The sequence below is a fragment of the Trichechus manatus genome, unplaced genomic scaffold, assembly GCF_000243295.1.
Source record: "Trichechus manatus latirostris isolate Lorelei unplaced genomic scaffold, TriManLat1.0 scaffold00018, whole genome shotgun sequence".
Taxonomy (NCBI): domain Eukaryota; kingdom Metazoa; phylum Chordata; class Mammalia; order Sirenia; family Trichechidae; genus Trichechus; species Trichechus manatus.
Window position 1 is genome coordinate 11,854,002 of NW_004443954.1, and position 26,361 is coordinate 11,880,362.

At 41.6% G+C, this 26,361-nt stretch overlaps 1 protein-coding gene across 1 annotated transcript in view; it reads right to left on the reverse strand.

The window, feature by feature from the left end:
• The window catches only part of DNAJC5B (DnaJ heat shock protein family (Hsp40) member C5 beta), a 63,962-nt gene extending 42,639 nt beyond the window's left edge, over positions 1 to 21,323 (reverse strand). The window contains exons 1-2 of the mRNA XM_004372602.2: positions 21,202 to 21,323; positions 11,550 to 11,677 (exon numbers count right to left, since the gene is read on the reverse strand). Coding sequence (XP_004372659.1) covers positions 11,550 to 11,668 — 119 coding nt within the window. The 5' untranslated portion in view covers positions 11,669 to 11,677; positions 21,202 to 21,323. The remainder of the gene's footprint in view (positions 1 to 11,549; positions 11,678 to 21,201) is intronic.
• Positions 21,324 to 26,361: the final 5,038 nt, after the last annotated feature.

The following is a 26,361-nucleotide window of genomic DNA, read 5'->3' on the forward strand; positions in this document are numbered from 1 at the left end:
TATATCCCAATAATATTCCATTGTATGGAATAAACATTTTGTTTATCCATGTTCACAATTACTGTATTAGATTATTTGGCTGGACGCCAATTGCCAAAGCACTTAGGAAGAGAAGCATCCTTTTTTCTCACTGCTTTATCCATTCATGCTTTTATGCCTGCATTTATTCATCAAATATTTAATCAAGGAAATAGTTTAACAGGCATAGTTATAGGTGCTGGGTATAAGGCAGGAAACAAATGATGACATGTTTTATTTTGTTAGCAGATGATTACGAAGCAGTTGTATCTACTGGATAGTATTACCAGAAAAAAAAAACCTGACCAAACCCATTGCTGTTGTATCAAATCCGACTCATAGCGACCTTATATGACAGAGTAGAACTGCCCCATAGGGTTTCCAAGGAGTGGCTGGTAGATTCAAACTGCTGACCTTTGCTTGGCAGATGTAGCTCTCAACCACTGCACCACCAGGGCTCCATTGCCAGAAAGATGTGCTTAAGACTTTAACACCAAAAAAACCAAACTCACTGGCGTTGAGTTGATTCTGACTCATAGTGAAGACCTTAAGGACCTTAACATTACCTTAAGATGTATAAGGACTCTCTTGCAGATCTTATTCTTTTAACCATCAGATGTGTAGAACCTTGTCAGTTGATACCAAAAGCTGCTTCTATCCAGTATGAGGACAGACATGACGTACACTGGGATGTGCAGTCGTCTTCCAGGTATACTGATAGTGGACCCCCCGCCCCCACACTGGCTGGAACTTGAAGCTCTGTGCTGCCTGTATCCCTGTCTCTACTTCTGTCTTTGAATCTTGACCTGGGCCTGAATTTTATCCTCAGCCTCCCTTCTCAGACAATGACCCTTGCTTCATCCTCCAGTGTGGTCCATCATTCAGATTCTAGCCTTGGAACCATTTGGATTAATGGTAGATGTTTTAAAGTCAGAGAATGTAGAGGTTAAGAGCCGTGGGCTCTGAAGTAAGGCAACCCAAGTGCCAATCTCAGCTCTACCACTTACTGCTGTGTGACTTCAGATAGCTGCTTAACCTATCTTTCTAAGCCTCAGTTTCCTCAAGTGCAACATGGGGGGTAATAGTACCTACAATACAGAGATTGAAGAATTAAATATAATAATGAATATAAATCACCAAGCACAGAGTCTGGCACATAGTAAACATTCCATAAATGCTGGCTACTTTTATTTTTCTTGCCACTAGTGACTCATTCTGGTTCTTGAGCTTGTCCTTCTGGCTTTTATTTGGTTCGCCCAATATAAATTGACATAAATTGTGCCAAAAGTAAGACTGCATTTACTTTTTCAGGGAAGCCTTCTCTAATCTCTAGTCAGATCAGGTCTCTTTGTTATATGCTCTCATGGAACCATGCTCTTTCCTCCAGAGCACTTACTGCATTTGTAATTATATACCCATTTTTGTGATCATTTGATTATTTTCTGTCTCCTCCACTAGACCCTAAGCTACATGAAGACAGGGACCATGGTTTGCTTATCATTGTATTCCAGCACTTAGCAGAGGGCCTGGGATAGGAATGAATGATGGAATAAAGCATTCACCTACATTTAAATGATTAATATGAACCCTATGCATTCTGTCAGTGGAGACTTGCATGTTGCTATGATGTTAGACAGGTTTCAGCAGAACTTCCAGACTAAGACAGACTAGGAAGAAAAGCCTGGTAAGCTACTTCCAAAAATCAGCCAGTCATAACATTATGGATCACAGTGACCTGACCTATGGCATAGGACCAGGAAGCGTTTGGATCCAGTGTGCGTGTGGTCACTGTGAGTCGGGGACAACCCAATGGCAGCTAACAACAATAATATGTTCAAGTTAATCCATTCTGCTTAGCATAATCTCCCTGTTTTGCTTGCCTTTGAGTTTATATCTTTTAAACCTTACTAAATTTCACTCACTCTCTATCAAATAAGCTCTTTAAACAGTAGAAATTGTTTGTTTTATATATATTTGCATCTCTCACAGTATAACATACAGAAGTATCCAATACTAAATGTGTACTGAATGAATAAATGAGTGAGTGCATGTGTGAATGGATGAATGAGTGAAAAAATAGTCACGCTGATGGTAATGATTTTAGTGCCCAAAACAACTGAGGTAGAAGCTGTGGGAAGAGCCAAGAGAATCAAGTAGAGAATTGGAGATGGAAGAAGGGAGGTTATGACAGGCAGCCTGGAAGACAATTCTAGCACAGCCTCATGTAATCTTCTTTTTAGTGGAAGGTTTAGGATTCAGGAAACAAATTAGTGCTTGATAGAGATTAATTTCAATTAATCTTGTGAGCTTGAATCACCACTTTGCCTTGTAAATATTTACGATTCTTCTATTAGCCATGAATTCCCCCGACATTTACACTTTATTCATAAGCAGCCTCTGTGTCTACCTGTAATTGCTAATAAAGATGGGTAAAAACACCACAGATTGGGGTTGCCACAGATCACTATGGAAATGACACTCTTCGCTGCTCCTTATGAAAACAGCATTTGCCTCACTTTGGCCTGCCCTGAAGCAACTTACCTCTTCAGAGACAGAAGATAATTTTCCAGAAAGTTCCATGTGAAATTGAATGAAATAAAAGAATCAGTTGGGTCCCTTGATATCCTGTGAACCAGAATATTTGGTACCTTGTCAACAAGGAAAAATCAAGGGCAATGGTGAGGCACAGAGACCCGTGCAGTGGTTTATAAAACTGTTCCCTCTGATTTTGTGTTTCTTCGAGGAGCTAAAGAAGATCTGTACTTTTGTGTGATTTTTCATCCAATGGGCCAGAATTTTGCTAGGCTTTTACACCAAAAATGCCACAAAAACCAGTCAGCCTCCCTTGCAACATCTTAATCTTGTTTCTGTCTAACTTCAAAAGTGCATAAACCCAAAACCAAACCAAACCCGTTGCTGTCAAGCCGATTCTGACTCATAGTGACCCTATAGGACAAAATAGAACTGCCGCATAGGGTTTCCAAGGAGCAGCTGGTGGATTTGAACTGCTGACCTTTTGGCTAGCAGCCGTAGCCCTTAGCCGCTGTGCCACCAGGGCTCCACTCAAAAGTTCATGCATCAGCATAAATAAGAAAGAACATTTACGTTACATAGGAGATTCTTGAACAAGCATGATTCACATTCTCTAAAGTGCATAATTTGTCCCATTTTCTCCAGAGTCTTTCCTTCCCTATCTCCTAACTCACTGGAAGGTCCTGCAGCCACACCAAAAGCACGGTGCCCCGTACTGCTTTTCCTGGTCAGCAAAAGGCTCCCCATTCAGCTAGACTGAACCAGTCATTTGAAAAGTTGTCCTGAAGAAGCTGAGACTATAATCAAGGAGAAAACAGACAGCCCACAGGAAAGAGTTATTTGCTGATCAATTCATTTTTGCATTCAGTAAATATTAGCATGTTACCAGGAATCGAAGACAAGACACAGTGCCTGCCCTCAAGGAATTGATAGGGCGGGAGAGATAGAAAAGAAGAGGGGATTACAACTTGTTATGGTTAAGTATGAAGGCAGAGGTGGTCCAGTGGTAGAATTGTTACCTTCCATGTGGGAGACCAGGTTCAATTCCCAGCCAATGTACCTCTAGCGCAGCTACCACCTATCTGTCACTGGAGGCTTGTATGTTGTTATGATGCTGAACAGGTTTAAGTGGAGCTTCCAAATTAGGAGAAACTAGGAAGAAAGCCCTGTTGATCTAATTCTGAAAATCAGCCAGTGAAAACCCTATGGATCACAAGGATCTGATCCCATTGTGCCATGAGTTGCCACGAGTTGGGGGCTAACTCAAGGGCAGCTAACAACACCAACAACAACACGGTTAAGTATATAAGTGCTCTGATCAGCCTTCCTAGCTTCTGCAATAATTAGGTAGCAGTATAAGGTATATGTCAACAACCTACTTAATTTGGAGTAAGAGCAGAGCAAAGAAAGATCTTTATGTGCCAGTCAGTATCAAGAAAGGAAGGAATCTAATCACACAGGCTGAAGTGCTTGCTGAGCAGGAGTAAAATGGCAAACTATGTTTACCTCACTCATATTACTAAGGAGAACACAGAATCAGGTGGGCTTATTGTAGGGCTGTGGTGGGGTTGCATCTATGAGCCATCACAACCTACAGTGCACTGCTGGGGTCAGGCTTATCAGGGCACACTTAGAAACCCGGAGGCAGCAGCCTCTCAGAAGTCCCACGGGCTGAAGAGCTTTCTGGGAAAAAATCCAACAGTATGGGGCAACCACAGCTGGGTAAGTCTGAAGAACTGATGGGGCGGCTTGACAGAAGTCTGGGGGTGAGATGGGAGCTGCAGGGCCTCCTGGAAAAGAATGCCTCCTCAGGGAAGGAAGAGGCAGAGACAAAGCTTTATCTGTCACAGGAGATTGAGATTCTGAGTCGAGTGTCATTAGTGCTAGTCTCTGGCTCAGCCCCTGAGCATGAGTCTGGGTCTTTGGGAAAGAGAGAGCTATAAGGAAAATGGAAAGAGCGGTTCTACCGAAAAAGAGAAGACAGCCGTTCCCTAGGCCAAGCCCCCATTTCCAAAAGCAGATGTTCGTGACTCCCTCAAGTCTCAAGATAACAGCACAGGAGGCTTCTGGCCTGGAGGAGAAGCCAGAAGGACTTGGTTACCAAGTGGTTGGCAAGGAGTGACTGCTAGACCTGCTGGGCCTGGTCGGTGGTGTAGAGAAGCTGCTGAGCAGCAGGGAATCTACAGCCTCCGAGTTTGGCTTGCCCAGAGCTGTGCCCAGTGGTGACTGTGGATGTGCCCACTGAGCTAATGACAGGGCAGAGATCATCAGCAGGGTGGGAACTTGGCTTGGTAGAGCACTTGGCTACATGGGAATGGACTGGCTCTTGGGCCCTAGGAGACTCCCCCAAGGGGGACTCCCAGAAAGACCAGGGTGGAGAGACTTTGCAGAGAACCCAAGTTCTTGAGTCATTTGAAAGGGACCACACACACACACACACACTCACACACACACACACACACACACACACACACACACAAACCAAACCCATTGCCGTCAAGTTGATTCCGACTCATAGTGACCCTATAGGACAGAGTAGAACTGCGCCATAAAGTTTCCAAGGCTATAATCTTTACAGAAGCAGACTGCCACATCTTTCCCGCCCAGAGCAGCTGTTTAGTTTGAACCACTGACCCTTTGGTTAGCAGCTGAATGCCTTAACCACTGCACCTCTAGGGCTCCTTAAAAGAGGCCACAGCCTGAGTATTGACGATTATATAAAGAACAATCTTTGAGCTCCTTATTTCAAAGGTCTGCCATCTCCCCATTCACTAACGTCTCTCTCTCCTCTTTCACCAGCTTCCTAACTCAAAATTCCTGTTGGTTCACAGAGATTGTTAAAATTGGATGGAATGGGAAAGGCATTCCAGTTTAAAGTTAAGGCAACTGTATGAAAGATGGGAAACCTCTTGGCCATCCTAGAAGTATCTGGATTTTAAAGAATTCACTCAAATGAGTCTCTTTCAGACTGTATGATAAGGGGGAGTAAAGACTTTTGAGCAGTAGAAGAATAGGGGAAAATATTTGCTCGTCTCATGACCCAGCAGGGAGAAAATTGGATTAACTGAGTCTTTGGCTTCAAACTCCTTGGGATGATTATGCTCCACGATGCCAAATTAGATTTACTTATTACGAAAGGGCCCTGGATGAGGCTCATGCCATCAGTCTCAAGTCTGTGATATGGCACTTTAGACCGAGCACAAACTCGCCTTATGCTAGACAAATGGTTTTTGAACAGCAATACCAAATGGCAGGCTAATTTCCGACTTACAAGGATGCTGAGGATATGTCTTCATTTGTAATAGTGCTTGATACTTCCATTGTGCTGTTCTACAAAAGGCTCCACACACTTTGAAAAAAATGATCTCATTTCTCTTTACAAAATCTCAGTGAGGCAAGAGTGTTCTTTTGAATCAGTACCTGATGGATTGACACTGTAGAGGTCTTCCTCTTGTCACCCTTCCAAGCTGTCCTTTGAGGTAGCTGGGGGCTCCAATTTATCAGATGACTAATGAAGTGTGGTTGAGTTTCAAATGATGTGGGGAGAAAAGATGCTTTATTCACAGGAAGATTCTGTGATAAAGATTTATAGACAGACACAGAAAGGGACCAAGATAGGTCTGTAGGCTGCTATTAATGGTAATCCTCTAAAGGAATAAGGAAGTAGAGATGCTGATAATTTCCTTCCCTACCTCTGAAAGAACTTTGTCTTCTTCTTCTTTTTCCCATGGAGAATCGGATCCCACTGCCCCTGCTAAGTGATGGTGTAGGTTTGTAATTCCAGACCTCTGGTCAGTGCTAATTTGACTTCGGTGGGCATTCAACCCAGCTGGATTGGTTAGATCCTTGCTCCAGGAATTTAGAATTGAGACATGGTACCTTCAGCGAGAACTGGAAAGTAGACAGGAACAAAGATAACTTTCCTCTGCCCATCTCTATCTACATTTTGATGGCCATGGGGGTTACCCTCTCTGAGAAGCTCAAAGTTGGGTTAAAAAAGCAGCCATGATAAGAAACAACCTAAATATCCATCAGCAGGGAACTAATTAGATTATGGGGCATCTATGTTATGAAATACTACACAGTGGTATGAAAAGAATGAGGAAACTCTTTACGAACTGATCATTCCTTAGAATGATCTCCAAGATATATTGTTAAAAGAAGAGTGCAAAGTACAGGGTGGGAAAGATAGTGCAACACTATTTGCATTTAAAAGAAAGGAAAAAAATATATGCTTTGATCATTACATTTAAGATATTTGTTGATATGTTAAGGCTTAAGGCTACCATTTTATTGTTTGCTTTCTGTTTGTTTCCTCTTTTTCCTGTTTCCCTTTCTTGCCTTCCTATGGGTTACTCGAACAGTTTTTAGGATTCTGTCTTGATTTATTCATAGTGTTCTTGAGTGTATCACTTTGTTTTTGAGTTTATCACTTCTTAATGGTTGCTCTGAGTATTACAGTGTACATCTGCGACTTATCATAGTCAACTGGTATCAACATTTCACCAATTCAAATGAAGTGTGGAAACCATACTTCCCTTTAGGTTGCTTTATCCTTGCCACTTTTCTATATCACCACCTTGAGTATCAGATGGTGTTATAATTTTTATTCTAGTCATCATACAATTTAGAAAACTTACGAGGATAAGGATAGTCTATTGTAGTTACTTTTTAAGTATGCTCTTTCCAGCCTGCAGGGACAAAGAGTGCTTTCTGGCCAGGTGCTTGTTGTGGAGGAATCCTTGCCAATGTCCCCTGCCAAATGCTGTCTCTGTATGGAAAAGGGGAATCTCAGACTGGTGGGAAAGCACAGCGATTCCCTTGACCAGTTATTTTCAGAGGATCTCACAAACGGTCCCCCTTGCCTTTTCTTCCGGGCTTGCCTATTGTTGTTGTCAGGACTCCCATTTGATTTGGTAGAAGAATAAGCCTTACTTACGTGGGCTGCCCTTCTGTTGCCAGACTGGGTGTCGGGAAAGGCCGGATCAGGGGGGTTTCAGGATTTCCTACAGCTGTGTTGTTCCTTTAATCCTGGGGTCCCAAACCAATTCACCTTCTTCTTTCTACCCTTCATAGTTTTATTTTGGTTGTCTCCTGTGTTATTTCCGGGGGTTTCAGTTGTACTTGGAGTCCCTTTGTTGTGTTGTTAAGTGCTGTTGAGTTGGTTCCAACTCATAGAGACCCTATGTACAACAGAACGTAACATTGCACGGTCCTGTACCATCCTCACAATCCTTGTTATGCTTGAGCCCATTGTTGCAGCAACCATATCAATCCATCTCATTGAGGATCTTCCTCTTTTTCGCTGACCCTCTACTTTACCAAGCATGATGTCCTTCTCTAGGGACTGATCCCTCCTGATAACATGTCCAAAGTATGTGAGACATAGTCTTGCCATCCTTGCTTCTAAGGAACATTCTGGCTGTACTTCTTCCAAGACAGATTTGTTCGTTCTTTCGGCCCAAAAAAAACAAAAAAACCACTGCAGTCGAATTGATTCCGACTTATAGTGACCCTATAGGGCAGAGAAGAACTGCCCCATAGAGTTTCCGAGGAGAGCCTGGTGGAGTTGAACTGCCAACCTTTTGGTTAGCAGCCATAGCACTTAACCACTGCGCCACCAGGGTTTCCATTCTTTTGGCAGTCCATGGTATATTCAATATTCTTCTCCAGCACCACAATTGAAAGGTGTCAATTCTTCTTCGGTCTTCCTTACTCACTGTCCAGCTTTCACATGCATATGAGGCAATTGAAAATACTATGGATTGGGTCAGGTGCACCTTAGTCTTCAAGGTGACATCTTTGCTTTTTAACACTTTAAAGAAGTCTTTTGCAGCAGATTTGCTCAATGCAATGCGTTGTTCAATTTTTTAACTGCTGTTTACATGAGTGTTAATTGTGGATCCAAGTAAAATGAAATTTTTGACAACTTCAATCTTTTCTTCTTTTATCATGATGTTGCTTATTGGTCCAGTTGTGAGGATTTTTGTTTTCTTTATGTTGAGATACAATCCATACTGAAGGCTGTAGTCTTTAATCTTCATCAGTAAGTGCTTCAAGTCCTCTTCACTTTCAGCAAGCAAGGTTGTGTCGTCTGCATAACGCAGGTTGTTAATGAGTCTTCCTCCAATCCTGATGCCGCATTCTTCTTCATATAGTCCAGGTTCTCAGATTATTTGTTCAGCATACAGATTGAGTAAGTATGGCGAAAGGATGTAACCCTGATGCACACCCTTCCTGACTTTAAATCACGAAGTATCCGCTTGTACTGTTCGAATGACTGCCTCTTGATCTATGTACAGGTTGGAGTCCTTGGGTGGTGCAAATAGTCAAGCAGTTGGCTACTAAAGGAAAGGTTGGTGGTTCAAATCCACCCAGAGTCACCTTAGAAGAAAGGCCTGGTGATCTGCTTCCAGGAGGCCACAGCCATAAAAACCCAAGGGGCATGGTTCTACTCTGCAACACATCTGATTATCATGAGTTGGAACTGACTCTACGGCAACTGGTTTGTTTGTTTAGTTATACTTATTAGGGAGGAGGAGGGAGAGACAAGTCTACACCATCTTGTCCAGACCAGAAGTCCTCTATATACACCTATATAGGCAGAAAATCTCTCTAGAGGGAACATAAAGAATTGATACTGTGTTCTGGGAAAGGAAACTGGGGGAAGAGGGTGGAAGGGAGACATTTTTTGTATACCTGATTGTATATTCTCATTTTAAATCAAGTGATTATATTGTCTATTCAAAAATAAAAATGAAAAAGTAAAAGAAAGGGGTGGGGGGACCAAAAAACAAAAAACTTCCAACTGAGCCTTGTTTTTTAGGAGCACAACCAAGGAATAACAATTATATGACTACGGAAGTCAAGTTGTGTATGGATCCAACAGTTGGCAACTTTATTAAATTTCAGTGACTTTTAATTTCACTATATTGTGACTGATTTGATCCAGATTCCTGAATGTAAGAATAATATTCTCAGTGGATTTTCAGCTTGCTCATACATTTTGAGTAACTTGCAGAATACAAATGTGTAATTTAGAAAGATAAGTGGATGCTTTTAGCAGCATACTAGTACCCTAATCAGCTGAAAAAAACAATATTTGTGTAATATTAAAACAAAATTAATAGCAAGACACTGATTACATGAAAAGACTTTATGCTGTAATTATTAAACTTGCAAACAAGTGAGCATAATTAGTGCCTTAATTAGGATATGGCCTGAAATTTTAGCTGACAAAATTAATAAAGGCCATTAAAAGTCACATTTGTAAAGTAAAGTTAGATATCACTGTTTTCTCATTTGGGGGAGCATCTTTGTAGGTATGAAAGCTTACAGTGCAGTCACTTTGATTCCCACCTGCCACCCTGGTACAATGTATAAGCCCCAAGACTCAAGTTTAATGACACTCATCCAAGGAGAGTTCAATAGGACATCCACCCACAGGCCAGCTAAGAAGCTCCCAGGCACACTCCTTCCCTAGCCGGAGGGCACAGTAAAACAAATACTTTTCTTTCCCCAGAACCTTAAGTGCAATATAAACTAGAAGATTGACATTGACTTTGATCAGACTCCACCATTTGAAAAGAATTTTTGGCTCCAAATGGCAATTTTCACCATACTCATTTATTCTTCAACATATGCTTCTTGAAGGCATTTCAGGTCCCACAATTTACAGTATGGTGAAAGTTTCAATCAAAGGCCAAAGAATTTCCCATTAGTGATAAAAAAATGGAGACTCCAATAAATATTGGTATGCTAGTCATTTGGAAAAAAAACAATAAGCTGAAATCCTGCTTATGCCAAAATAAACTCCAAGTGGTTCGAAGATTTAATATAAAAGTAAAATCATAAATGTACTAAGAGAAGATATGGGTTAATGTTTTTATAATACTGTAACTGGGAGAGCCTTTTTTACCCTGACACATAAAACAAAAGCCATCAAAGCAATTAACTAACAAATTTGCCTACTTAAAAATTTTAAACTTCCTTACATAAAAAAACCCATAAATTTAAAAAACCCAATTCAAGGCCAAATCAAGAAGGAACTGATTAAAATCTGAAACTTCCATTTATAGTTTGATTTCTTTTTCCTATAAAGGCACTACTTTGTTCCTTTATTTAAAAAATGAGGAAATAATGATACATATGCATAATTATGTAAGTACAAGGATATTAAGTACAGGGAAAAACTAAAAGAAACCATATATTAAATAATAGTTCATTAAGTGATTAAATAAATTATTGTATAGCCATAGGCTGCAGCCATTAAAAATCAGAATATTTAATAACATTATTAAAAAGAAAGATATTTAGAGAATATAGAAGAATCTAATTTGATTTTAAAATGCCTTTCTTATACAGACAGAAAAAAAATTAGAAGGAAACATCAAAATATCAATGATTATCACTAGAGGTAGAATTATGGACAAAGGTTATTTTCTTCATTTTTGATAACTTAAATTTTCTAAATAAGTAAATTCATTTTGTACTCATTACTTCTATTTTTTGGAGTTTTAAAAAAAGGGTATCTCAATTTCACGTAGAAATAGGTAACTTGGAATTAAATCAGATATGAAAGATCAACATTGAGAGCTTGAAAAGTGCGGTTTATAATACAGCAATTGTGACAAGCCCTCATATATTAAAGAGAAAATTTTCTTTTTAAGTGACCTCTACCTGATTCAGTAGTGTTATATGGGTTAAATCACAACTCCTGGGCATTCGTAGTGACCTCTCTCTCTCTCTTTCTCTCTGACATTGCAGGCCTAAAACACAGGCTGCCCTTTCCCACAGGCCCACACCATCAGAGTTCTTTCATAAAATCACTGTCATGCCTGTCTGCTAAGTGCCTATGTTTTACAACAGGGAACACCAGGCCTAACATTCAGATTGCCTGGTCTTGGCAAGAAGTTTGTGTCTTTATTGGAGCCACTTGCCAATCACAAAATAGCTATCCTAGTAGCACAGAAAGTGTCAGCATTGACCTTCCTCCATACCTGTAGGTCTTCTTAATTTCTTCATTGGATGCTCCCTTTTGTAGACCAAGGATTTCATATAGTGCTTCTCCAGAAGTGGACAGAGTCCGCTGTCTTGAGCTAGATGTGTCACAAGCCATTTTCTCAGGCTGTAAAACCAAAGAAGGGGAAGCAGTCATGAAGATTGTGTGACTGAATCCCACTTTCTAAAAGGGGAAGATGTTCGTCCTTGACCTTCTATAAACTGGCAATTCTGAAATGCATTCGTGCACCAGCTGCAATGGAAGAGGAGGAAGGGGATAGGAGAGCCAGAAATAGAGCTTCCATTCGGATGTTGAAGGCCACTGGGAGTCATGCAAACAGAACCAGGCTGAGTCCTTGTGGTTAAATAGAAGCAAGATGTTATCTGGACACCTAGTTAATTCAGAATTGTTGAAAATCAATCCTGATAGCTCAGACAAATGTAGATTTTTTTTTTTGGCCAGAATTAACTCCTTTTTTGTATGTTTTCCAAATTTAGCCAGCAAGAGAAGTGATGGTCCATTTTACTCTGTCTCTATTGGCCTTGCTAGAGCAAAACTTAAAAAAAAAACTTTTTTTAAGTATCAGGAAAAAATTCCTGGTCCTATCTGGGAGCCAAGTTAGAACTTCTCTGCAGCTGTGGATTCTCAGATTCCCCCAGAATGCACATGGGTTCTGCGCCTGAGATAGCTCCTTTCCCTGTTGGCCCATCCAGAAAGTTCTGAGCTATCATCCCAGGTCCCAAGGGGCCATCTGCCTGCTGCATTCTGGCTCTGGGTGGTGGAGAGAGGCCGGCAGACCTGGGGGCCAGTCCCATATCCACCACCTCACTTCTCCAAGCCTCAGTGTCTTCACCTGTAGCATAAGGATAATAAAGCCCACCTCATAGGATAGCTAAAGGGTTTAGAAATAATGCATATAATATACCCTAAGACAAGGTCAATTTACATTAAAAGATAACTGTTTTTATTGGTGGCAGCACAGTGTGTGATTCAGAGCATGCCCTGTAGCCGGAGCCTCTGGGCTGGAATACTGGTCTTGCCATTACCAGCTCAATGACCTTGCCTATCTGTAAATTTGAAAGGAAAGGTGCCTAAACTCCTGGAGGAGTGAGGATTAAATGACTTCATCTATTAAAAAATAAGAACGAATTAGTATGTCACATCCTCTGACCAGAAGTTCCTTAGAATCAGTGTCCATCTCCTGGCTATGCGCCTTGGGTGGCAGTTGCTATGAGTGGGAGGATGGAAATGAATGAATATAGCAGGGCTGAGGAGATGGTGTCAGGGCGCCGGAGACACTCACATACAGACACTGGTGACACCGCAGCAGCGGCAGACCCAGATGTGCACAGCCCAGGGACAGGTGGCTCAGTTGGAAGCAGAATCCAAGGTCTGTTCCTACCTCAGACTAATGGCTGTGACAGCACAGGCAAGGGCCAAGGCCACTGGATGTTGCCTCGTCTCTCAAGGCAGCATTAGAGGCCCGAGATCCCAGCATGTTGTGGTGAGGGTCTGTGGCCCTAAGAATTCATTAAGAACAAGTGTGAAGAACTTTAAAATGTTTTTGTGAGCCTTCAGGTTTCTGAGGGAAGAAAAGGGAGCTGGTTCTGAAGGGAGTGAGACATCAGGCAAAAATCCAGCAACTCTGAAGGTTCTGAGGACAAAAAGGCCTCCTGCGGGTGCAACCTCACTGGACAAGGGCTCACCATGTAGCTCGGCTTCATTGCCCTTCCCCAATTAGCCTCCCATGGAAGTGCAGCCCCTGGAAGCCAGAGGGGTCCTGGCTCCAAATGCCTGGTTCACACAGGACAAGGTGAGAAGCAACCCTGATTCTCCCCCCAACTTTGCCCAGCCACAAAACAAAACAAAATCAGACAGTTGCCCACACTGTCTGGCTGTTGTTGTGTGCTGCTGAGTTGAATCTGACTCATAGCGACTCTATCGGACATAGTAGAACTGGCTGGCTGCGCTCTGTAAATAGTAATTTACCTTTCTCACTCATTCACCACAATTTCCTTAGAGAGTAAGCAAGTCAAGGCCTGGGGCTGTGTCATTCCTCTCAGCATTCCCTGCGGTTTCTACAGTGGTTTCTGCAGGGTTTGGCACACACTAGGTGTGTTTTTCCACCACCCATTTGTCACTTTGCCGTACGTGTTACGCTGATGCTGGCAGCAATACCACCAGTATTTCAAGGACCAGCAGGGTCACCAATGGTGGACGGGTTTCAGTGGAACTTCCAGACTATGACAGACTAGGAAGAAAGTCCTGGTGATCTACTTCTGAAAATCAGCCAATGAAAACCCTATGGATCACAACAGAATGTTGTCTGATATAGTGTTGGAAGATTTGAAGGCACTCAAATACGCCGTGACAACAACACCGGACTCAAGCATACCAATGATCATGAAGATGGCCCAGGACGGGGTGAGGTTTGTTCTGTTGTACATGATGTCACCATGAGTTGGAGCAGACTCAGTGCCAACTAACAACAACAGGTATGTTTGTGCATTTACAGTGTTTGTGAAATTGAAGTGCAAATTAAAATCCCTCAGCTCAGTAGGAACTACAGCCCAGCTGACTATACGCAACTGGAGGAAAAATTTCCTGAGTAACTGGCACTTCTCCCCCACCCATTTCCTTCCCTGTCCCCTCTTCTGCCCCTCCTCCACCTGTCCTCGGGATACTGATGTGCTGACTGTGTCTGCACAAAGGAAACTAATGATTCCAAGTAATGGGGGCAGGGCAGGCTTCTCCACAAACCACACGGATGCCATGAATGAATAAGATTTGGACAATAGGGATTTCTGTGTGGCTTGGTGGATAAGGAATAAGACCAGAGCTAGTCCCTCTGACTGTGATTTCAAGATTTAGCTGGGTGGCTAGATCCCAAAGTCAGTGGATGCTAATGCCAACTAAGAACACATCAGTGAATGACTCTAATTCTAGGACTGTAGAACATGCAGTTAGGAAGAGGTCATCCAGACCAATTTAACAAATGTAGACATGTCTTTTGGGGCATTCTGGCTGGTGATCGTTGTAGTTAGACATTTATTTTTTCATTAGCCTACTAGCCCTCCTTGTTCTGGGGCGTGCTTAGTCCTCACTGCAGCAATGCACTTTTCCTGAGACCTGCCTCCATCTTGCCTGATCTCAGTTGAGAAGGCCAGGAGGGAGTACTTGACTCAAGCCAGACCACTTAGAATCCTTCCATAGGATTTCTCGATGCAGGAGAATCTCTCAGATGGTGATACCTGTAAGAGGTAAAATTTGGAAATTGTTGGCTGCCTGAAACAAGAGATTGAAGCTGACCTGTGGAAGAGAAGCAGCAGCAGGGCATGGAGAGAGAGCCCCAGTGGGGGTCAGTCCCCTGGTCCAGCTGTCACCAGACCATTTGCAGCTCTTCGTCTCCCACAACTTGTCCTTGAGTTAAGTCAATAAAACTCCTCCCTGTTCACAAATTTACCCTTTTTTTTTTTCTTTTGATCATCTTTCAGGTAAGTTTTGGTCAATGTCACCCAAGACTCCCGGGCTTCACGTACTCTCTTAATTAACACCAGGGACGATATTCCAAACACCTCTAAGCCAGCCTTCTCCGTTGTGAATTTTTCTTAATCACTGCATGGATTCTTCCTTTAAGTTGAATGTAGCTTCCAGGTATTCGGAATGAATACTTGGGGAAAACAACTATGACATACCAAGATATTCAAACCAGACAGATTGAAGCGTATTATGTAGACACTGAGTATGGACAAAAGAAGCAGTTATAAACCTCTTGGGTCTAGATGCTCTCGTAAAGAAAGTATATGGAGAGCTACTCAAGAAAACTGAGACATAATGAGTATGACAAGTAGTTTTCTTCGCATTAGCAATTTTTCTCTATCTTTGGCATCTAAAAGAAACAGCTTCAATTTGAGGGAAAAAAACTGTACTGACTCTTAATCATGTATCTTTTGAAATGAGACAGATATTATGACTCCCCCAAAATTGACAAATAGCCCTAAAATCCATTTTAGTAAGTCACAGACACACACGGAGTCTAGGATTGTGAGCACCATGCTCCATGGCCAGCTTTCATTCCTTCCTGCCTGGGTCTTGCTAGCAATAAGTCAGGAAAAAGATTTACAGGTTACTGAAGATAATATGCTGAGCTGATTACAGTAACACCTGTGGCAGACAAGTCAGTTATTTATTTGTAGCCTGCAATGTGGGCCAGGTCTTTAGGGAGGTTGCAGACTAATATATATGGATACAAAAGTGTATGCCAATGATTAAACTACTGTTCAGGGGTAGATAAGAACCGAGTATGGAGGTTGAGCAGAGCAAGAAGAAATGTTCTGGAGGAAAAGGTTTCTGCCTGTCTCTGTGCCACAGAGGCCTATGTGCCTGGTACATAAAACCAAACCGGTCGCTGTCCTGTTGATTCTGACTCATGTTGGTCATGTGTTACACAGTAGACCTGAGTTCCATAGGATTTTCTTGGCTATAATCTTTACAGAAGCAGAATGCCCGGCTTTTCTTCCATTGAGCTGCTGGGTGGGTTTGAACTGCCAACCTTTACATTAGCAGCTATTGGCAAACCACTTGCACCACCCAGGGACCTTGCCCGGCACATTAAAAAAAAACCATTGCTGTCGAGTTGATTCTGACTCACAGCGACCCTACAGGACAGAGTAGAACTGCCCTGCAGAGTTTCCAAGGAGCGGCTGGTGGATTTGAACTGCTAACCTTTTGGTTAGCAGCCAAGCTCTTAACCACTGTGCCACCAGGGCTGCTAGAAGATAATAAAGTATGTTGATGACTGAATAAAGAACAAGTGGCTACCTCGTGTAGGTATGTTACAGAGAGCTTTACAGAAAAGGTCTGAGCTGATAATAGCAGCGTTCACTCATCTATGCCAAGACATTTGGAAGACAGCTACCTGGACAACCTACTGGAAGAGATCTATATTTGTGCCCATTCCAAAGAGCTGATCCAATGGAGTGCAGAAATTATGGAACAATATCATTACTATCACATAATTAAAAAATGACATAAATCACATAATTAAAAAAAAATGACAAAAAATCACATAAAAAAAATGACTGCAGATGTATACCAACAGGGAACTGCCAGAAATTCAAGCCATATTCCAAAAAGGATGTGGAACAAGAGGTATCATTGCTGATGTCAGATGGGTTACTGTTCACTTGCAAGTCTTTTTTGCCACCATACTCTGAGGTTTAAGGACTAGAAACCTCATGTTTATTAATCTTTGTAATGCCAGGGGCCTACCACAGGGCTGTGGCCCACAAAGCTCTTAAGGGCTGTTATCTTTCATTAAAGGGAAGGAGGTCAGGGAACTAGCATTTACTGAGCACCTACTATGTGCCAGAAGCACAATTATGCATATTCGTATACATATCCTATTATCAGCATTTAGGGGCACCAGAGAGATACCCCCAAGAGCTCTGAAGGAAGAGAAATAATTGCTTTCTGAAAGTTAACTTATGAAGTCAGTGCATAATGGATCGGGAAAGAGATACAGGAAGTCATCTTAAAGAGAGAAATGGCTCCCAAGCCTGCAAGACCTCACCATGAATCTGATTAACTGCACAAACATAACTAATGGTGTGTTACCAGGTTCTTCTCATGTCGGTTATCCAGAAGATTGACCAGACATAGATGTTCAGAGAAAAAGAAATGCAGAGGCAAATGCTGGCTGGGCCATCCAAGCATTATCAAGGGGAAAGTGCCTTAGCCAAGGACTCAAATATTCGAGTCCCATTAGCCAAGTAGTTCCCCTTGAGAGAAACCAACCCAGAGATTTCAGTCAAATGTTGTTAAACATTTGATATATCTAACTCCATGCTCATCAAGCCACCTGCTGGTTATGATCCGGTATCCTATGTCTGTCCACCCTGAAGAAAAGAATATACTAGTCACGCATATTCAAGTGCTCCAGCCCATGTGACAAATATTTCTCATAGTAAATTAATAAATTGGCATTCTGATGATGATTTGGCTTTCCATGAGGTGAGCCCACAGGGAGAGCATGGGCTGGTCATACTGACAGGAGTAGTCTGGTTCCCAGAATAATGAGTTCTCTTCATAAAATAAGAAATAGGCATTTAGAGAGTATGTATTATCCTGGCGAACATGGCCACAGGGAGTCCAGCCTTGAGAAACAGGCCTGCTCTCAGGTGCTGCTCACGTCAGCTGGGTGAGCCTACAAAGGGTGAGGACCACACCGTTTTTTATTGCTTTGATCATGGTGTTATAGATTGAATTGTGTCTCCCAGAAAGGTATGTTGAAATCCTAACCCCTGTGCCTGTAAATGGAACCCTGTTTGGAAATACGGCTTTTCTTTTGGAATCGGAAGCCGATAAATGCACGGGTTACGTTTTAAGCACTTCTGGGAGCCCGGTTTATAAGCCTGTATAGAAAAAAAGATTCCTGGCCACTGGGCAGCCCAAGCCAATGTCAAAACTACCTGAGACATCTCCAAAAAGCCCTGCAGTTCCTCCTGGGGCTACAGAAACAACACTGACAGCCCCGAGATATCTGTCTTCTGGTCTTTGCTAACTTTGCTCCCACCACCTATGAAAAAACGCCCTTCCCTCTCTACTCCAAAACTCCAAACCAATTTATCTTCCCTGCTGACTGGGTGGTCTTGGGAGTATGCACATCAGATTTGGCACTGGACGCCATACTAGGTACACAGTGCCTGAGAGCAGAGCAGCCTATGAACTAGCATTCCTGCTTTTCACTGATGAGGACACTGAGGTTCATAGAGGTTAGGGATTTGCCTGACACCTGGTCCAGCATCCTTTCCAATGTGAGGAAAGGCACCCCACAGAGACTAACAGTGCCCTCCAGCTCCCTTTGTGAACATTTTCCAAGGCTGCTTCCTTCAATATTATCCCAAGCAACAAGGGAGGTGAGGTCCAGGCCCGTCCAGGGCATAGTTGTGGGGAATAGCTTGGAATGCGTTATTCCTTCTCCCATGCCTATCTTCCTCCAAACTCCTCTTCCCAATGGAAAAAGGAAGGCAGATTCCATTTCTCAAATCTCTTTCATACATAGAAACTCACACCCAGGAGGACGTGGTAAGTAGCCTGTGTGTGTGTGTGTGTGTGTGTGTGTGTGTTTTTTTCAAATCACCTCTTCATTTAGAAATCCAATCCAACATAACCTTTTTCTTGCTAAATGAAATCCAGTAGCTGATCATTGCTTTATGGCATGGATTGACATTCAGAATGGGTTGTTATAGAGAGTTTGGAGACCATTTATTGCGTATTTCATTTTCTTTGCCCCATTCCCTAAAGATTTCCTTTTAGACAGATAACATCTCCTAATTAACGTGCAAAAGAAAAATAAAAAGGCCATTTGCATCAACAAGAAAAAGATAGCTGGTCAATATCTGGTAAATACAAGGGTAAGTAAAAAAGGATTGCTGCTAGGGTTCCAGTTCATACATACATGAACGGGTTTATTCCAAACAAGACATGTTTAAACATGCCTCTGCAGTCAATGAATAGTGGATGACTGCAGAAAGTTCTCTCAGTAATACACTTGTCTTAATCTTGTTAGGATGCCTTCAAAAAAAAATAAACGGATACTTTTTATGCCATAGAAAAAAACGATTTTGAAGTCAGGGCTAATATCAAATTTTTACAAAATTCAAGTGGACATCTTCCCAAGTCATTGAACCTTTGCAACAAGTTTATGGGAATGCTGTCCCACATGAAACAACAGTTTTTAGACCTCAAAGATGAGCCGAGAGGGAAGACCGCAGAGAAGGTTATGGCGACCGTTTTTTGGGATCCCAAAGGGGTAATCATGACAGATTTTCTCGAAGGACACAGGATGATCATGGGAGCTTATTATGAAGACGTTTTAAGGAAATTGAAAACAGCATTGGTGAGAAAAAGGCCAGGAAAATTGCACTGAGGAATTTTTTTCCATCATGACAATGCCCCTGCTGATTCTTCGAGGGTAGCAAGGGCTGTCCTACGAGAGAATTTCATTGGGAAACCTTACCCCATCCACCCTACAGCCCTGATCGTGTCCCTTCAGACTTCTTTTTGTTCCCAAAACTCAAAGAACATTTAAAAGGAACACAATTTGAGTCCCTTGAGGATGCCAAAATTGCCGTTCTGACATGGTGTAAGTCGAAGAGGGCAGAATTCTTCTGGGAAGTGTTAGATGGAAACGCTGCTTTCAGAAGTGTATAGACCTAGATGGAGGATATGTGGAGAAACAGTAGTTTCACATTTTGATATTTTTGTTTAATAAAGGTTTCTATGATTTTTTAGCAATACTTTTTGACTCACCCTTGTGTAGATGACTGACTTTAAAGGCTGAAACATAAAGGAACCAAAGGACTGTATGTCTGCTTTGTGCACCAAACAGCACTGGTACTCTACTCTTCTGTCTCCTTGCTGAGGTAGAAACCAGACTCTTCATATATTATTGATTTAGAGTGCATTTAGTTTCAGATTCAACAGAGTAATACATCAAAACCCTTAGTTGTTTTAACAATTAAAAAATAAAGGAAGGTATTATGCCTCTGAGAACATACTAACTACAGAGTAATAGTCAAAACAGCCCATAAAAACTCTCCCTAAATAACCTTACACTAAATAACGGAGCCATACCCTTACTTAATTCCTCATAAAAATATAATTTTTATGAATTCTTTGTCCATAGCCTTTTGAATTCAAATATTCCTATGCAAAATTCAAGTCTTTATTATCTATTCATAGTCCCTCACCTACAAGCCATCCGATGGGAAAAAAATGTTGTCATGCAGAATCATTAAGTAGTTTAACTTTGGTCATCTGGTACATGATACTTAATCTTCTAAACTTAAAATTACTTTCCAGCTAAATTATAATGCTACTAATATCATAATTTCTTAAAGCATTGACCAATACACAGAGACCACAAACCGTGCACTGCTTATCTGTCCCCTGATAATAGACACCATCGAAAGAAGGTTCAGCACCCTGATGACAATGTGCATCTGATTCAAGACAAACAAAAAATTCGAAAGTTCTAATTCCAAGAATCCTAAGGGTACTGTCCTAAGTTTTTCACGACAAAATGAACATTTCCTTTCAAAGCTAAATAAGCTACATATATATATGTTATGCGAAATTTGAAAGGAGAAAAAAATGTCAAACTGTGCCTTTCTTGGTAGGGCCCTTTCTCCACTGAGAAAATGAATGGCGGCAAGGGTGGTGAGATAAACACAGCAAAAACACTTTAAATGGCTGTCACTCGGGAAACAAACACCTTTACCATTCTGTTATGATTTCTGTCATTCCTCCACCGAAATTTATTTAGTGGGGCAAAATCCCCATATTCAAATACAGTTGTACCTTAAAGATAAACACACATCCAAAATGCTACTCCTGTGTTTAAAAGTAGTAGTTCTCCCTAGCATGATTACTTATTTGCTGTTTGAAAATAATTATCTCTTAATTGCACTCTTAAACAGCAATTTCTGAGAAGGCAACTCAGAAATGTTACAAATAACCCGCAGTACCTGTTCCTACAACTCCAATTCTGTGTTCTCAAACAGGAACAATTTGTTGTTTTCATCTGGTCTGGAAATTGATGTGCAAAGAAATAAAGGAAGCCAACAATGAAAGGAGCTGTTCCGTACCTGTTCCACTGTTCAAGGCAAACGGCTGTTCCTTTCCATCCTTCCCATGCGGAGCTTAGCGGGTCAATGGAGTCAGGTTACTTTTCATTTGTTACTCTAGCAGCCAGTTGGTTATCCCTCTGGAAAACATAACAAAGTGGGAATAAAACATGCATGACCACAAAGGTTGCTATTACAAGGCATCCAGGGATACCAAAATATATGCCACGTCCACTTTAGTTCATTAGTCAACTGGTGCTTGGCTCAACCAAACACCACTATGGAATTGGCTAGAATGTTTCCATGAGGGCTTTCAATTAGGAAAATATGCTAGTCTGTCCATATACAAAGAGGGGTCTTTTAAGTTTTATTTTCTTTTTGGTCTAAGGCTAGTACTAATTGTTTTAAAATTATTAAAAAGACAGTGTGACATTAACAAGGGGAAAATTTTAATTGCTCCCTACAGTGATCCAACTATTTGCACATGTGCACATTTTGTCCTAGTCTTTGTTGAGAGGCATTGAGCCACAGTGGTCACTAGGCAGTTTTAAGATATAAGGTATCTCTCATCAAAACGATGGCCAAATTCTCAAGTATAATAAAAGGTCATGTGAAACAACAGTTCCCATGATTTAGAGTAAGATCTTCTACTGAATAATTCTAAGAAATCTCAAAAGACGGGTGCTATTCCTGAATTTGGCACAATGGAGTCAGGCTGCCAACGCTGAAGGCGGCGTTTAAGTGAAGTTCTTAGTCTGACAGGCGGCAGAGCCCAGGGCTGCTTCATGTGTGGTCGTTTCAGGGCACTCTCGCCTCTAGGGGGCGTTAGTTTTTAGACGCGAAGGAATAAAACCCTACTCTCAGAGCTCCTGACTTCCTGCCAGTTTAGGAAGCAGCCAGTCATCATACAGAAAAGTGGAAAGACAAGAAAAAAACTAAAGAGATTTAGAACTAAATACTTGAAGTACCAGCACCACTTCAATTTAGGGATACTGTCTTTTGATGAAATGAAAATGATTGCTTTATTAGTATGGTGAGATTATGGTTGGTTTTATAGAAACACAGTTCACGTTTAGAAATCTGTTTAATAAATATTTTAGTAAAATCCATTATTTTTGCATAATAAACTATGCTCCTTAAACCACTGATCTTATTTTTTAAAACTATTGGATAACCATTAGCTTTAAAATGTTTTAAGTATTGCAAAACTCTTGGCTGAAATGGAACTGCAGCTATGTCTCAATGAAAAAACACAGTTTCTTATTCATCCATTCATTCACCAATTTATTAGTCACTGCTTAAATCCAGGCACCAGACTAAGTGCCAGAAATATCCTGGTGAACAAAAACAAACACAGACCGTGAGTTTGTGGGTCATAGAGTTACTGCCTACTATGAGAGACAGCTATTTATTAACTAATCACTCAAGTATAAAAGCAATACTTTGGAGAGATGATACAAGGTTACATAAATCAGTGGAACAGGAAAGTCAGAGAAAGCTTCCTTGAGCAAGAATAACTGAGCTGAGATCTAGAACAAAACTAGCTGAAGGAGATTCTGGTAGAAACGAACACGTCCTAGGCAGGGGGAAGAGTATGTTCAAAGGCCATTGGCCCTTAAATTGGAAAAATAAAAGCAACATTTTGACACGTGCTCTCATACATAGGACATCAATCAGTACATACCTATACATATATGGCTTTTGATATATCATTGAAAGATACAGTCCTAGATTAATGGGTCGTCATTCTATTTAACCAAGTGAGGCTTTCTAGAAGTGATCAGTTGCAAATGATGTTTGCAAAAGGAAATAACTCATGGCAACACATAAACAATTCCTTGATGCAAAATTCACTAAATGTAAAAGGATTACCAATTGAATCATTCAAGTTGTGAAGAAAAAAACTTGAAAGATCTTCCAAGATTGAACGAAAGTGTCCTTTCTGTGAAGAAGGAAATTGGAGAGAGACCATGTTGGGTGGGATGTGTGCTGATCTCCCAGTGTGTTCTACTTACAGATCTTCATCATTCCCTTAGGCATTCCTAGTGACCTTTTATATACCTCTCTCAATTGCCTCATAGGGTTAGAGTTATTGAAGAAATGACTAGGACATCAACACACAATCTGCAGCAGATGCCAGATGAATTTGAAAATCCAACCAACATAATCTAGCAGTCATCAGCATTAGGAACATAGGTTGCATTTAAGTTTCACATCTAAGCAGGCTCAAATACCACTCATTTTGAACATTTGATGTACCCTTACACAGCCCCAACAAATGAATCCTAATCCCGAAACTGCTCCCACACAATGAACAAAGTCATTGTTATTTCTCTCATTGTTACTAGTTTTATTACCTTTTTGCATCGTGTATGTTGTTATTATTAAAATACATGGAATCAGTGCCATCACTTTGTAAATTTTAAAGGGAAAACTGGTCTGGGACGCTTCATTGTGTCAAATGAATTTAGGAAGTGAAAAAGACAGGTGATGGTTCTGATTGTGTAAAATGAAGAGGCTGTCAGCTACCGCTCCTGCGATATCTCATATGTAACTATAGAACAATTTCGGCAATTCTTCCTGTAAAATCAAGTTTTTATATGTTTCATAAGAGCAAATTGATTAATTCCTATCCTGCTTCATAATTTCCAGAAGTTTAAAAATTTCCCTTTTAAAGAGAGGTTACCAAAGAGATGGAAAATGTGCCTATATCTATAAAGATGTAGAAAGCATAGAATCACAGAAGGCTAATGGCACAGGAATAGACAGGAACCCTCTAGAGTCATTTGGAAAGTATTTAAAAATCCTGCTTGTCTGGCCCTAACCCTCATTAGCCTAAACACAAAACTTCTCACACTGGGGCTGGGCAATAAAGGTTCTCCGTAAGGCTCCCAGGTGGTTCTAGAGGCCTGCTAGGGTTAAGAGTCACTGTTAACCCACCTCCCTTATTTACCGGATGCAACAGGCAGAGAGCTCTTCAGTTCAGTAACACAGAAAACACCTGCCAACCAAGTATCTCTCTGGAGAAATTTTCCATTGCCTAGGTTTCCTAAGAAAACATTTACTGAAGAGAATGGTATCCGTGTGACTAACCACAAAATAAAATTTGGTCTCACATATCTCAACTAAAGACGAGTATCCAAAAACAACATTCCTGCTTCTTAGACTTTGGACAAGTCACTTGCTTTCTTCAGGTATGTTTCTCCTCCATAATAACATATGAACTCTTAATCTCTCAGACCCTTTACTACATGCCAAGAACTACACTAGGAGCTTTATAGATTACAGATCTAACAATTGTTTTCTAAGGTTGGGGATTGGGCAATTGTTAAGAAATTCCTCCCTCCTTCCCCTAAAATATCAGAAACGGTACACTGAAAGTGCTTTAGCAATTTGAACATGCAATCCTAATAGATTTCACTCAAAACTCATGAATAGGGGGCCGAGATGGCAGAGTAGTCAGATGCTTCCAGCAGACCCTCTTACAACAAAGACGAGAAAAAACAAGTGAATCAATTATATATGGCAATCTAGGGAACCTGAACATCTAAGGCAAAGTTGAGGAACCAGACTGAGTGGCAGGGGGAGGGAGAGATGATTCAGAAGCAGTGAGGAGTTGCCAGACCTGACCTGGCCAGAGCCTGAGCCCTTCAGGCCTGAGCAGCTCATGGATAAGTGGTGAGGCAGGCAAGCAGCCGCGATCAGGAGGTGTATTCCACACTAGGAGAGACCCAGAGGCAGAAAGTCTACTCGGCTACTCAGAACCAGTGAGAAGCAGCCCTGGATTGGCGAAAGATAAGTACTTGCGTATGACCTATCACACAGATCAAAAACACCCCCCTTAGGGAAAAACCTTTCTCTCATTTACCTCCCTGCTCCCTGCTCTGCACTGGGTCCTGGACCAGCTTCAGCAATTGCTGAGTCCCCTGGGCTGGAAGTAGGATCGGTCACACTCTCTGAGCCCTTCTCCCGGCCTAGGAGAGTGAACAAATTAACAAACGGGAAAAAATAAATGGCCAGCTCCCCTAAGCAAGGAACCCAGAGTAGGCATAGCTCCTTTGCCTAGGCATAGGCATAAGGGATTCACAGACTTTGAGTGCTTTTCCCCCTGCCTAGACCTGTGTGGGCCCATTTCAACAGCGTAGGCCCTCAATACCACAGTACAATAGGGTATAGACCTGAAGTCTAACTTCAACTGTTTCATGTGTGAAGTGGCAGGTTCGTGACATTTGACACTGCTCTGCCCATTAAGCAGGGTCTTCACCTACCCACATCAGGGGCCTGAGGACTGGTGGCTCCACCCATACCACCTAGCCACCTGCAATACGGGCCCATAAGTAAGAGGTGCTCCCCAGTCCTTACAGCCAACAGCATTACGTGCTCATAGTCCAGCTGAAAAACCCTCCCACCTATGTGCTCTAGGGAACAGGGACATGCCTTCCTCCTGGAGACTCGGGGGCGGCTGTCAGCCCCCCGCCTTGCTCAGAGTGTGTCCCCCTACTGCAGCCAGATGCCTGTACCTACACCAATCACCCATGCCTGTCTAGGACTGTAGGTGAGAGCCTACACCACACACTTGGTGGCTATCTACCTGGGCACCTAAGCTGAATCCATACAGGGGGAGTGGGCATATTCGTGAGCTCACATACCTAGTAACAGATCTAACCACCTGGTGACAGGACATTAGAGCTTCAAAGTTGCCAATAATCAAACTAGCTCATACAAGCAGCCTATTTGGGCATATCAAAACAAAACAAGAAGCTAGGACACAAAAGCAAACATAAAATAAATAAATATAATAACTTATTTATGGCTTGGAGACAACAGTCAATATGATATCACATAAATACACAATCCATGATGGCTTCAGAAACCTCCCAAAATAAAAAATCGAGACATTTCCCAGAGGAGGAAAATTTCTTGGAATGACCAGAGGCAGACTGCAAAGATTAATATACAGAACTCTTCAAGAAATTAGGAAGGAAATTAATCAAAACACAGAACATGCAATAGAGGAAATTAAAAAGATTAGAGAAGAGCATAATGACAAATTAAACTCGCTGCAAGAATCCATAGACAGACAGCAATCAGAAATCCAGAAGATTAACAATAAAATTTCAGAATTAGACAACTCAATATAAAGTGATAGGAGCAGAATTGAGGCAATGGAAGTCAGAATTA